Source organism: Plecotus auritus, assembly GCF_963455305.1.
Source record: "Plecotus auritus genome assembly, chromosome: 5".
Classification (NCBI taxonomy): domain Eukaryota; kingdom Metazoa; phylum Chordata; class Mammalia; order Chiroptera; family Vespertilionidae; genus Plecotus; species Plecotus auritus.
This window is the reverse complement of record NC_137776.1, coordinates 26,418,155-26,430,349: the sequence shown is the minus strand read 5'-3', so window position 1 is coordinate 26,430,349 and position 12,195 is coordinate 26,418,155. Positions and strand designations below refer to the sequence as shown.

The window sequence follows — 12,195 nt, the reverse complement described above, 5'->3', positions numbered from 1 at the left end:
TTTCTTTCTTTTCCTTCAGCTAGTTTCCCATTCATTCTTCCTTTCCACACATATTCCCTGGGACATCCTGCTGTCTTCTGCAGAGAATCCAGATAAAGTGAGAACATTTACATCTCATTAGACCCCAGAGCTCCTTCCTCTTCCCCTTCCTTGTGGACCTCATAAGATGAGGTCCAATCTGGAGAAACAGGGGAGCAGAACTTTCTGGTTAGGAATATCTGAACAGCGCCCCTCAGCTGCTCCCCGCAAACCCACTACTCCTGTATTCTGAGTGTTCCTTTAAGAAGTGCTGCTGTTTGCGAACATACTCAGATGCACTTCTGTTCGTTTTAATAAGACCAGGAAGATCTGTCCTTGTTACTAAAGGAATTTTCAGCTCTCTACATTTGTGTGTTAAAAACTTAAGCGGCAGGGAGCGGTGAGTAATACCAGGGGCTAGGTTTAGGCTGGACGTTGAAATTCTGTGAACCTGCTCAACAATATTTCCCCCTCTCGGCCTCTGTAGCCGCCCGTGCACCAATGAAATACCTCCATCCCCTGCGGTCAGTGTCAAGACTTCTCCAGACCTGGCCGAGTCTGTGTCTTCCTGTCTTCTTAAGTCTCAGGAAGCAGTATTTCTGGATTTTTAAAAAAGGTACTGTTCAGCTCCAACATTTCCTCCCTCTGGTGACAGGAAATTGCCAGCTCTTCGCTTTCACCCTGAGGAGAAGGATGCAGGGCTGCTGGGGCTTTGCTAATAAAGTGTAAATGGCATGGTGATTACTGGCTTTCCCCCTTGGACGGAAAAATTAGATCATAATTTTCACGGACAGGAACCACCGCCGCTGCGGAGGCCGCCGCCTCCCCTCCCTGCGCGGGTCCCGCGTGACATCACCGGTGAGCTCTGCTGGTGGGGGGAGAGGACGCAGCCCCAGACCAAGTAGGATAAACCGGGAATAACGGGGATACAGGGGGAGGGGGATGCGGGAAGAGTAGAAGACAAAAGCAAGACCATGTTTCCCACCAATGCCCGAGTGTGGCTTCGAGGGGGAGGGGGTGCTGCACGGGCGCCACATCCTTACGTGGCCGCACCCCAAATCCCGTTCCCTACTGCCCCACCTTCCAGCCGCCCTCAACTCCCAATTCCAGCAAAAACCGATATCCAAAGCGGTGGGGAGAGCTGCCTTGACAGGCCCTAGGGGGACGGCAGAGAGACTTCAGGACCTGGGAGGACCCAGGCACCCTCATCTGGGGGTAGTGGGTGAAGGCGGTCGCCACTGCGCCCCCGCCCGGCCCAGCCAGCGGCGCCTCCCCCACCCGGGGACAGTAGCCAGAGGGGGGCGGCCGAAGCGCCTCCTCCTCCTCGCCGGAGCAGACGCTGCGGCGGAGGGCAAGGAAGGCGCCTCACCTTGCCCCCCATGAGGGGCGGATCATGCCATGGCAGCGCCGGCGAGCGACAGCGGCAGTGGCGGCGGCGGTGGCGAGCGGAACTCCACCAGCAGCCCCGGGAGCTCGGCCAGAGCCGGGGGCGCTGCGGCGGGAGCCCGGGACAGCAGGGACGCTGGCGGCCGCAGCGCAGTGGTGATGGTCCCCGGTCTCCCTCCGCTCGAGGACTACGAGTGCAAAATCTGCTACAACTACTTCGACGCGGACCGGCGCGCGCCCAAGCTGCTGGCGTGCCTGCACACCTTCTGCCAGGAGTGCCTGAGCCAGCTGCTGCTCCGCGCCGCCGCAGCCGCAGCCGCCGCCGCCGCCGCCGCCGCGCCTGAGCGCCCGTTGCGCCCGCCGTCCTGGCACGGCCCGCCCGGCGCCATCGCGTGTCCCGTGTGCCGCCACCGTACGCCGCTGCCCGACAGCCGCGTGCACGGCCTGCCCAGCAACACCAAACTCGCCGAGGCCTTCCCGCTGGCCCTGCGCGCCGCGCACGACCCGCTGCCCCAGGACCGGCTCCCGCCGTTGCCCACTCGTCGCCCAACGCCCGCTGCGGTCCCGCCGCCCGCTCCGGCCCCAGACCCGGCCCAGCCGCCGCCGCCCAGGGAGGACGCCGCCCGCGAGCCTCGCGCCCGCGCCGGCCTGCGCGCCTCGGGCGCCTACGAAAGCTGCCATAACTGCAAGCGCGCCGCGCTCACTGCGGGCTGCGTGTGCGTCGTCTTCTCCTTCCTCTCCATGGTGGTGCTGCTCTTCACCGGCCTCATCTTCGTCAACCACTACGGCGGTGGTAGCGCCGGGGAACCCCCCGGCGGCGGGGCGCCCGCTGGCGCGGCCCAAGCTGCCGGGTCGCCCTCGCTCGTGGGGCCCATCTGCCTGTCGGTGGCCAGCATTTTGGCACTCTTCTCGGTTGTCGTCACTTGGCTCATCTGCTGGCTCAAGTACCGAACCACCGAGGGCGCGGTCACTGGCTCGGCTGGGGGCGGCGGCCCGAGGACGCGGGCTGCGGCAGCGGCAGGAAGCGTGCGGGGGAGCGACACATAGTGGGGTAACTCGCCGGGTCTCCCGCCTGCACGCACCTTCAGTCCTACGAGGCCCGAGAGGAGGGGGCCTTTGGCTCCGGGCGCTCGAGCTTCTCTGGCCTCTCCCCATGGTCCCCGGTCGCGCACCCCCTCGCCGCCCCGCCACTCCGGGGCTTCGGCTTTCCGCCTCTCGGGCTTTCCACGCCCCGCCTCCTCCGCGCTGGGCCGGAGAAATCGAGGAGGCGGGGATGCAAGGTCAACCTCCACTTCAGGCACCATCCCCATCCTCTCCAGAGTGCTCTGCCTCCCTTCCCAGAGTCGGAGGATTTGCAAAGAGAGGTGGAAAGGGGAATGGGACCCCCGCCGCCCCGCCTGAACGCTGGTTTTCTGGCTGCCGCGACTTCAGTTTCTTTAAGGGTGCAGGTGCGTGCGCACACGAGGCTGCTGCAATTGTGAATGCAAATTGTCCGGTGGAAAAACGAATGAGATGTAAACAGAAAGGTTTCCCTGCTTTCTGGCAGTCCTGGTAAGCGAGTGAGCTGGAGCGCCCAGAGTGGTGTTTACTCCCCGCGGGCACAGCGCGGGCTGGAGCTGGGCGGCGGGGCGCACCTACCGCCTTCATCTGTGCGCGCAGCTGCAGGTGCACAGCGCGCGTGCGCGCTCTGGAGTGCGGGCGGCCGCGCAGAGCGCTCGAGGCGGAGGATCTTGCTGCCCGGCCCCGCAGAGACCCAAAAGTCCTGGAAGCTGGGCTCCTGGAAACTTGTGGTGGTTTTATTCGCGTCGTTACTACCAGGAAGTAATTTCCTCCTCTGTAACTGGACTCAGGGGAATTCAAGAGCCTGTTCTCCATCTCGTCTCAAAACTGACTTACTGTTGCCCCCACCTGGAAGATATTGAAAGCTATTCACGCCGAAAATAAACTGCAGGCTTCCCTCGCCCTTTTTCTTAATTTCATTTAAAATATAATTTATTTAAAAATATATGCATCTGGAAATTTTGCGCGATAAATTTTCAGGAAAGATGTTTGATGAGCAGTAACATTTCTTCCATACCTCCAGTCCAAATACATTTCGAAATTATCAGAAAAAAAGGCGTGTTCGTAACTGATTCAAGATTTTGTACTGTGAAACTACTAATGACTTTCAACTATCTGATCAAATAGAAATAGTGCCCAAAGACTAAACTGACAAGTCTTTCTTCCTTCGATTACAAATATATATTACACTTAACAGAAAAATATTTTGAATTTAGCTATTTGATATAGGAAATTACTGAAATGTTCACATCCAGTCATACTAAATAAAAAAGAATACATATCTGTCTGATTTTGTAACTAAAAAGATGAATTTCAATGTGTGTTGCAGGTAAATCCGATGCCTTTTAAAATATATATATATTTTATTGATTTTTCTCAGAGAGGAAGGGAGAGGGATGGAGAGATAGAAACATCGATGAGAGAGAAACATCTATCAGCTGCCTCCTGCTCGCCCCCTACTGGGGATGTGCCCACAACCAAGGTACATGCCCTGACCGGAATCAAACCTGTGACCCTTCAGTCCGCAGGCAGAAGCTCTATCCACTGAGCCAAACCTGTTAGGGCAATCTGATGCCTTTTTAAGGTAAAACAAACAAACAAACAACTGTTTCAGGTGTATTTTATATGAAAACATTATTTATTCCATCTTTTGAGATTTGGAATAAGTCGAAGTTTTCATACCTAAGCATCACAGAAACTACTGAGGATATACTGTTATTCCTCATGTATTTATGCAAGCTGTCTGCATGATATTCTGACACTATTCTAGTACCTGAACTTGAATGAATATTTGTATCTATCATAGAAAGCAGTCATTTACTGGCCATTGATAAGTGATATGGCTGTGATTTAGGAATTGCAAAATGATGTGTTTTATGTCTGCATTGTCTTAATTAAAACAAGAAGCATTTATAGAAAAAAACTATTTTCATGAAATTTGTTTCATGAGGAAATTGCTTCAAGTTATTTGTGTGCCCTTCTCTTCCTGAAATACACAATCCCATGAAATGCCCACTCTAGCAATGTATATTCCCACATGTGAGTTAGTTCTCTACCAGCCCCATTCATAATGTTAATTTAAGATTTGGGATTGTTTCTAGGCGTTAACAGGACTTCTGAAGGTCCAATGAGATCTATTCTGGAGGGAAAAGTCCCTTCCATCCATTACTATATAAGATTTTTGTTCTCAATTTCTGCAAAATGTTTTTAGGTTCCTAATACTAAGGATTACATTTCAGAGATTGGTATTAATTTCTACTTCCAACAAGTAACTTGTGTTACTGCTATATTAGTTTTTATCTTTTATTCTTTGTTTACCTCCAGGCGCTCAGATTCTGTTTATATTCACACCTGCTTAGTTTTACAAGTGTATCTACACATGTGTATGTATATATGTATGTATGTATGTATGTATACATTAACAACAGCACATGGCTTTGTGGATGTGACCATATATACATATTAGCACACACATTTGTTATTTCATTCCCTTAATTTAGCAACCTGGAAGTCTATCTAAAGTTACTTGGGAACCAGCTTCCTTTATATATATATATATATATATATATATATATATATATATATATATATATAAAATATATTTCATGCCCTAGCTGGTTTGGTTCAGTGGATAGGGTGTCGGCCTGCGGACTGAAAGGTCCCAGGTTTGATTCCAGTCGGGGGCACATGCCCAGGTGCGGGCTCGATCCCTAGTAGGGGGCATGCAGGAGGCACTGATCAATCATTCTCTTATCATTGATGTTTCTATATCTCTCCCCCTCTCCTTTCCTCTCTGAAATCAATAAAAATATTAAATATATATATATATATTTCATTGATTTCAGAGAGGAAGGGAGAGGGAGAGAGAGAGATAGAAACATCAGTGATGAGAGAGAATCATTGATAGGCTGCCTCCTGCACACCCCACACTGGGGATCCAGCCCATAACCCAGGCATGTGTCCTGACCAGAATCGAACCGTGACTTCCTGGTTCATAGGTCCATGCTCAACCACTGAGTCATGCCAGCCAGGCCCAGCTTGCTTCTTTTAGAGTATATGTAATGTTTCACAGAGGAGGGTTCATCAATGACATAAATTAAATTATTCCTCATAAATAATGAATACATTTTTAAATCATCTTAGTTGCAATGCAAGCAACATTTTGATTCTTTCATGGTTGCACATATAAATTTCTTGTAATGAGAAATTTGAGGTAGAACACTTTAAAATCAAACAGATATGATTACTAGCCCAGCACCTAAACATGGAGTGATTCTTTTTCTTAGCTGACCTTGTTTTATTGTTCATTTCTGACTTTTAAGGGATCAAGTGGCATGGGATGATAGAAAACATTTGTTTGTTTTCTAGTGATTTTCTGATATTCTGATGTTCCCCTACTCTGCAGGTATGATTTAATTATTTCATCCTACATCATTCGGAAAGTCCTGCACACAGGTATCTTAGAGCAAGTGTTTAGGAAGTAAGTGTTGAAATGATCAGTGGGTTGTCTGGAAGCCTCCTGGTGGCAGTGAAGTACATTTTCCCCTCCCCATTCTCATCTTCTTGGAAGAGCTTGGTTCAATCCTGGACTCATCTCCAGCTCATGAGTGTAAACTACAGGTCAAGTCACTGCAAAAAACCAGACCTGCTCAGCCTGCACACTTGCTCAAGAATCATGGTCCCCATGGCCCAGATTCTGCCTAGGTTCTGGGTTGCAGGTTAGGATTATCATCATGCTTCTATAGAGTCTAAATTTCAAGTGACAAAAACTCATCTTGTAGGTGATGAATTAAATACTTGGCCTCTGAATGCAATATGATCTGGGGAACAATGTCCACACCCAGAAAGAACATTGGGTTTGGGGTCTAAAGACCAGTAACTGTATCCAGAAAATGTGAGTCTGGATACTGATTTCTCCTTTCTTTGAGCCTCAAAATCCTCATCTATAAAATGGGAATAGAAAGTATCAGTCCTGCTTGCTTCTTTGTGGGGTTTGTGTAAGGATTTCTACATATAAGAGAGTATATAAAGGAACTGCTTTGGAAACTAAAGCCTTATGTGGATCTGTGGTCTTGTTTTCATTCAGGTCTCTAAGGGTGTAATAAATATCACCTTCCCAGAGAGGTTTACCCTGACCACTCTATCCCAAATGTCTACCCATTGAAGTTTTATTTTCTTTCTAACATAACCACCTGTAGGGTTTTACGTATTTGTCACATTCTTTATCTCTATCTCCTACAACCAAAATGTGAAAACAAGTAAGGAACCCTGTCTGCTCACCCACTCTATTCACAAAGCCTTAGCCAGTTCTCAGCACAAAGTAAGGGGCCCATAAATACTGGGTTGAGTTGACTGAATGGGAAACTCTCCACTGACTCTTCAACAACTTGGCTCCCCTCCCTCATACTGTCACTCAGGACATCCTGAGACCCTGAATGACTTAATTGCTTTTTCCTACTTCATGAGGATTTGTGAAAGGTGAAAAAATATACCTGAAAAGCCCTTTGAGTTTTGAGAAAAGTCAATATTACCATGGTGAAACTTTTATTGCATTATATTCAGTGACAGGAGCCACTGGAGAGACTAAAGGACATTTGATCTCCATTTCCCATATTGTCTGCATTGTGAGATTTCAAGGTATGACTCCTTTAGTTTCCTGCATATATGAGCCTGTCTGCACCATCCTCTCCAAAACTAACAGCATCTGCAAAGTCAGAACAAGCTTACATTGCAGTGAAATTTCCCACAATATGGAGAACAAAATATGTCAAATTTTACATTACTTGTTACTCTCCATATTAATTCTTCAAGCTTTGCCACTTAAAATAAATTTTCCTTCGCACACTTGCTATATTTACAAACTCAGTAACAGAATAATCCCCCATTATTTTATGACCCAACTAATATCCTTTTAAATCATGTTTCCCATTAGTTAATATTTGTATTTTAAATTTATGTCATACTGCACCCCTGCTAAGTATGCATTTGCATTTCTTCCTTTGAAATATGTTTTTATTGTATATGTTAGAGTGTAAATTTGATGAATATATAATATTTACTACAGTAACCATTTCTGAAAAGTGTTAGAAATAACTGCAGCCAGATCTCAGTTCGAAATTATGTGAATAAAGAAAATGGGAGAGCGATTTCATCTGTCTTTTGCTTGATCTCATTTGATAGTCCATATTTAAAAGCTTTGTAATTGTTACTATCCATCAAAAAATAAGGCTCTTGTTCTGTTACGCAAAACTAAAATATGCCGAAGAGAAGCACATTTGTTTGCATGATAAATTTACAATTATTCCTGATGATAAGATAAATTTCGGGAAGTGAGGGTGGTCAATGTCCAACTTCCAAGAATATTCCTAGGAACTCAGGAAGAATGTGTACACTCCCTTTGGAAAAAAATATCTTTTCAGGTAAAACTGGATTATCTTTGGTTTAGAAATACCACATCTCCCTGGGATGGAAGTGGGAGAGTGTTGAAATGGGAGGAAAAGAGGGTAGAGAAAATATGCAACCAAGTTGCCCTCGCTCCTATTATTATAAAACCACATCGCCAGATAAACAGAAGAGGCGGTGTCTAATCAATACAAGGACATAACACGTTTATTTCAACAACCATGGTAATATATGGTGGGCTCTTACCACCATGACAATGAGCACCCTCCATCATATAGAAATATGATTTATATTCTACTGTGTGTGCATTTAAAAAAATGTGTAGTCAAACTTGACAGGTAGGGAGCAATTGTACCTGACTTCAGTTTTGGGGAAGGATTAATTCCAAATGAGTAGTAGACAGCTATTAATTGGGAGGAAATTTTTGGACCGAGCTCTGCAAGGCAAACGATTTGTCCCTAGAGCCCATACCTTAGTAAGTTCAGACACAGACAACTTATTACCTGATGCGAACCTTAGCGGAAGTTCTCTGCGCTGGCAGGCCGCAGGTTGAAACTACCTGGAGAGCAGAAACAAACAACCGCGGAAGCACCCGCCGGGCCCCCTGGACGCGAATTGAATTGGCCTGGGTGGGGACGGGGAGGGGAGGCGCTTCGGTATTTTTAAAAGGCGCCCTAGGTGATTGACAGTGCAGCCAGATCTGAAAGCCATTCTATTTCACACCGCATTTATTGAAATGCGACGCTCTTCCTAATCTCACTTTAATGAACTAAACGGCGCCGCCAGGTTTCTTAGAAACTGGAAGATCGTGGACCAATGCTTGGATTTTGGAAGTGGCCATAATTCGGATAACTACTTAATCCTTGTTCTGGTCTCTGACAACATACTCTCTCTCTCTCTCTCTCTCTCTCTCTCTCTCTCTCTCTCTCTCTCTCTCTCTCACACACACACACACACACACACACACACACACTATTTCTCACACACACTCCTGGTGACTGTATCCCCAGGAGAGTTAAGTAAATATCTGCATCCCCGTTTGGAGCGCTGTGATCTTTCCTAACGCGGCAGGGTGACGGGCTGCGCCTCTGCTTCACAGGCTTTTTGAGGGCTCCCCTCACCCTCGAAACATAGACGAGTGCTTTCCAAATCCCGTGAGTCATCAAAATCCAGTGACAGCGTGGGGATTTGAGGGTGGATTATGTGGATAACCAGGGAAGTCTCAAGGTTAAATTAACAAAACCTCGCCAGGGACAGCTGTGGGTGTCATCACCAGGGGCAGCTGACGGGGGCTCTGCTGGTCGCCAGCAGGTGTGGCCGAGCGAGCAGATCCAGCGCGCAGGAGCCGTGTCTTAAAATACCCTCTAGGACAATCACCTAGTTATTACATTCTGTTCAAAGACCCTTCGGACTAGCGGGTCAGCGTGCAAATGAACTCGCTCTCGGTCCCGGAGTAGGGTTGCGCCAGACCCAGCCACCCGCGGTCCGTGGAGGAGGGGAGCATTACCTCTATTTCTCTCCTTTGGACGGGACGCCCGCGGTGGCTCCCAGCCCGTGGGAAAGCGGAGTTGACTGCAGACCCTGCTCACTGCCTGAGGACCGCCCGAGGCAGCCACCGCGGCTGGTTCCCAGGGCAGCTCCCGGGTTCGCGGGGTGTAACCCTGCACCCCGGGGTTGGCCTGTGTCCCACAGGACCGGAGGCCTCCAGAGGTGACAGGCTAGTAGTCTCCGCCCAGCTGGGTCAAGGGCTGGAGCCGGTCCCTGTCGCAGCCCCTGCGATCTGCAAAGGCAGGCGCGGGCCGGGAGCAATCGGAGGTATAAGGCCGCTGGCACAAGCCCACTGGTCGCGCGAGGTGGGGGCGGGGGACCCGCTGGCACGTGCCTTGTCCACCCAGGCACTCGACGTCTCCACCAAAGCTTGTTTTGTTTGTATGGAACCTAGTCTTTAGCCCCAACTCTGCTGGTTTTGTGACGCCCCCTCCCCCATTTCGGGGTCGGAGGGGTGTTTCATTTATGATGCGGTGGAGTATTTACCATCCTGGATGCTCACGGGCCCCTCCCAGCGCCCGCCCCTAATCTCCGCGTTCGCACCTATTCTGAAAAGCAGCAAAGAAACCCAAAATACCAGTACGGTGGACGCGAAGCCAAGAGTCGCGGAGTTCAGGAGATGCGTGAGTTCAGTCCCCCTTTCTCCGGTGCTGTCACCCCATGCCGCGTTATCCGCACATCCCAGCCCCAAAGGTCTTATAAAACGCGCCCCCGCCCAGCGTGCCTGTTTCCCCACCTCTTTCAAAGATGCAAAAGGTGTCTGGACCTGCCGGAGGGCAGGTCAGCGCGACGTAAACACGAAGGGACCGGGGCTTGGAAACACCCTAGGAGTCCTGGGATTTCCGCTGGTAAATTCCTGGCAGTCGCCCAGCAGGGGCCCGCGCCTGCAGCCTACACGCGCGAAGGTCCTGGTGCGCGCGGTTGGTCACCGGGCGAGGAGGACCTCCGGAAGCCCAGACAGAACAAGTTCTGAATGCCACAGCGGGGATGCGCAGGAAGGCACGAGGACCCTCCTGCCACGCGTCCGGCCCCAATGAGAGGCAGATGCCTGATGCTCACGTGTGTGTCTCAGGTTCTTCTTGGCGTAGAAACATAGGCTAATCAATTCTCCTTGAGAATCGGAAAAAGGATTGTTTAAAATAAGCAAAAATTTGGAAGTGGGATTATATCATTGGATGTATTTTAAAAGGTGGAGTAAATTTCCAAATTCTTTTCAATAGAGATAAGACAGACTCCAGAAGCATTAAAAGTAACTTTTGTTGAAATTTATTTACAACCAGAGTGAGACCAACAGGTGAAGTATTTAGGCAAGTCCCAGATATCCCCTTCAGGGCTTTCTAAGGGAACAAGACTGGCAATTTAACATCGTCCCAGGTTTAAATCCCACCTCTGCTGCTTCCTAAACTGTATGACTAGGGCAAGTTAATTAATCTCGTGCCCCCTTATCCTCATACTAACTAGATATAATCTAGCTGTTTCTTAAATATATATTTTGTTAATCCTCACCCGAGGATATTTTTCCATTGATTTTTAGAGAGAGGAAGAAAAAGGAAGAGGAAGAGAGAGCGTGCAAGCGATGGATTGGCTGCCTCCTGCTCCTCCCCCACACCAGAATGGAACTGGAACAGGCAACATTTGGTGCATGAGAGGATGCTCAACCAACTGAGCCACACTGGCCAGAGCATAATCTGGCTGTTTTGAGAAGTAAATAATCTTTGTAAAATGCTGAGAACAATGCCAGCATGTACAAAGTACTCAATGAATATATGCAATTACTATTAATATTATATAGTATATCATCTTATATAACACATTATATAATAGTAATATAATATTGTAGTAATATAGTAACCATAAAGTACAATAGTAGTAATATAGTGCAATTATATATTATATTGCTATTATATAATTATATAATGGTAATGTGCCTGTGACATTAAGCACCGTTGTCATCACATAAACCTTCAAGATGGGGGATCCAAGCAGCTGGCCCAAGGGCAACAGGCCACTGAGCTCTCATGCTGCCAACCCCAGGACACTGGACTTGTCCTCAGAGAAGTCTCCTAGAGAGTGTGGTCTGGTTCTTGGGAGGGAGGCTGGGACAGGTGGTGGGAGAGATGGTTAGCTGTCTGAGGTGGTAGGTGAAGGATGCAACATCCATTTCCCTGATTCTCCCACCCTGGCACTTCCATAACTGGTCCTTTACAAGGGGTTGTTCGAAGGGTTGCATTTATTTATATCCATCCTTTCTCCCATCATCCTGCACTTCTGCAATGTGTAAACTGGCAAAGTCCAACCTCTATTTTACTTGAACATAAATGAATTTGAAAACCTTGGGAGCAAACCAAAAAGAAATATTCTTCTTCACCAATGAAGCATTCATGTGACATATCTATTGTATTTTCCTCCCTAGTGTCCTTTTCTTCCCCTCAACTGCCTTGATCCTGCTACCCCTCCAATATACAAATATCTCCTCCAGGCCCACATACTCTGGAACAGTGAAATACAGCTTCAGATCACTTCTCTCAGTGCAAATGTATCCTTCAAATCAGAAACAGTCATTCACCATTGTATAATATGAACCCAGCTTGACTGACATCCATTAGAATTTATTTTATCTGAAATATCTTAGTCATAGTGTGTCTTCAGTAATTGGCCTTTCTCGTTCCTCCTCCTTCCTCTCTCTTTTCTTTTTAGTTTTGGAGCAATCCTCTCTTTCCAGGAGCTTTTCTTTTCTTTCTGTCTCTAAAACCTTCCATTTTGATGATACTTCCTTCTTTG

At 48.1% G+C, this 12,195-nt stretch overlaps 1 protein-coding gene across 1 annotated transcript; it reads left to right on the top strand.

Annotated features, from left to right (window-relative positions):
* The first annotated feature begins 534 nt into the window (after positions 1–534).
* Positions 535–4,864, top strand: RNF228 (ring finger protein 228). Its single transcript, XM_080668156.1, has one exon. It carries the CDS (start codon positions 1,417–1,419, stop codon positions 2,449–2,451), a length of 1,035 nt encoding a protein of 344 aa, XP_080524282.1. The 5' UTR covers positions 535–1,416; the 3' UTR covers positions 2,452–4,864.
* Positions 4,865–12,195: the final 7,331 nt, after the last annotated feature.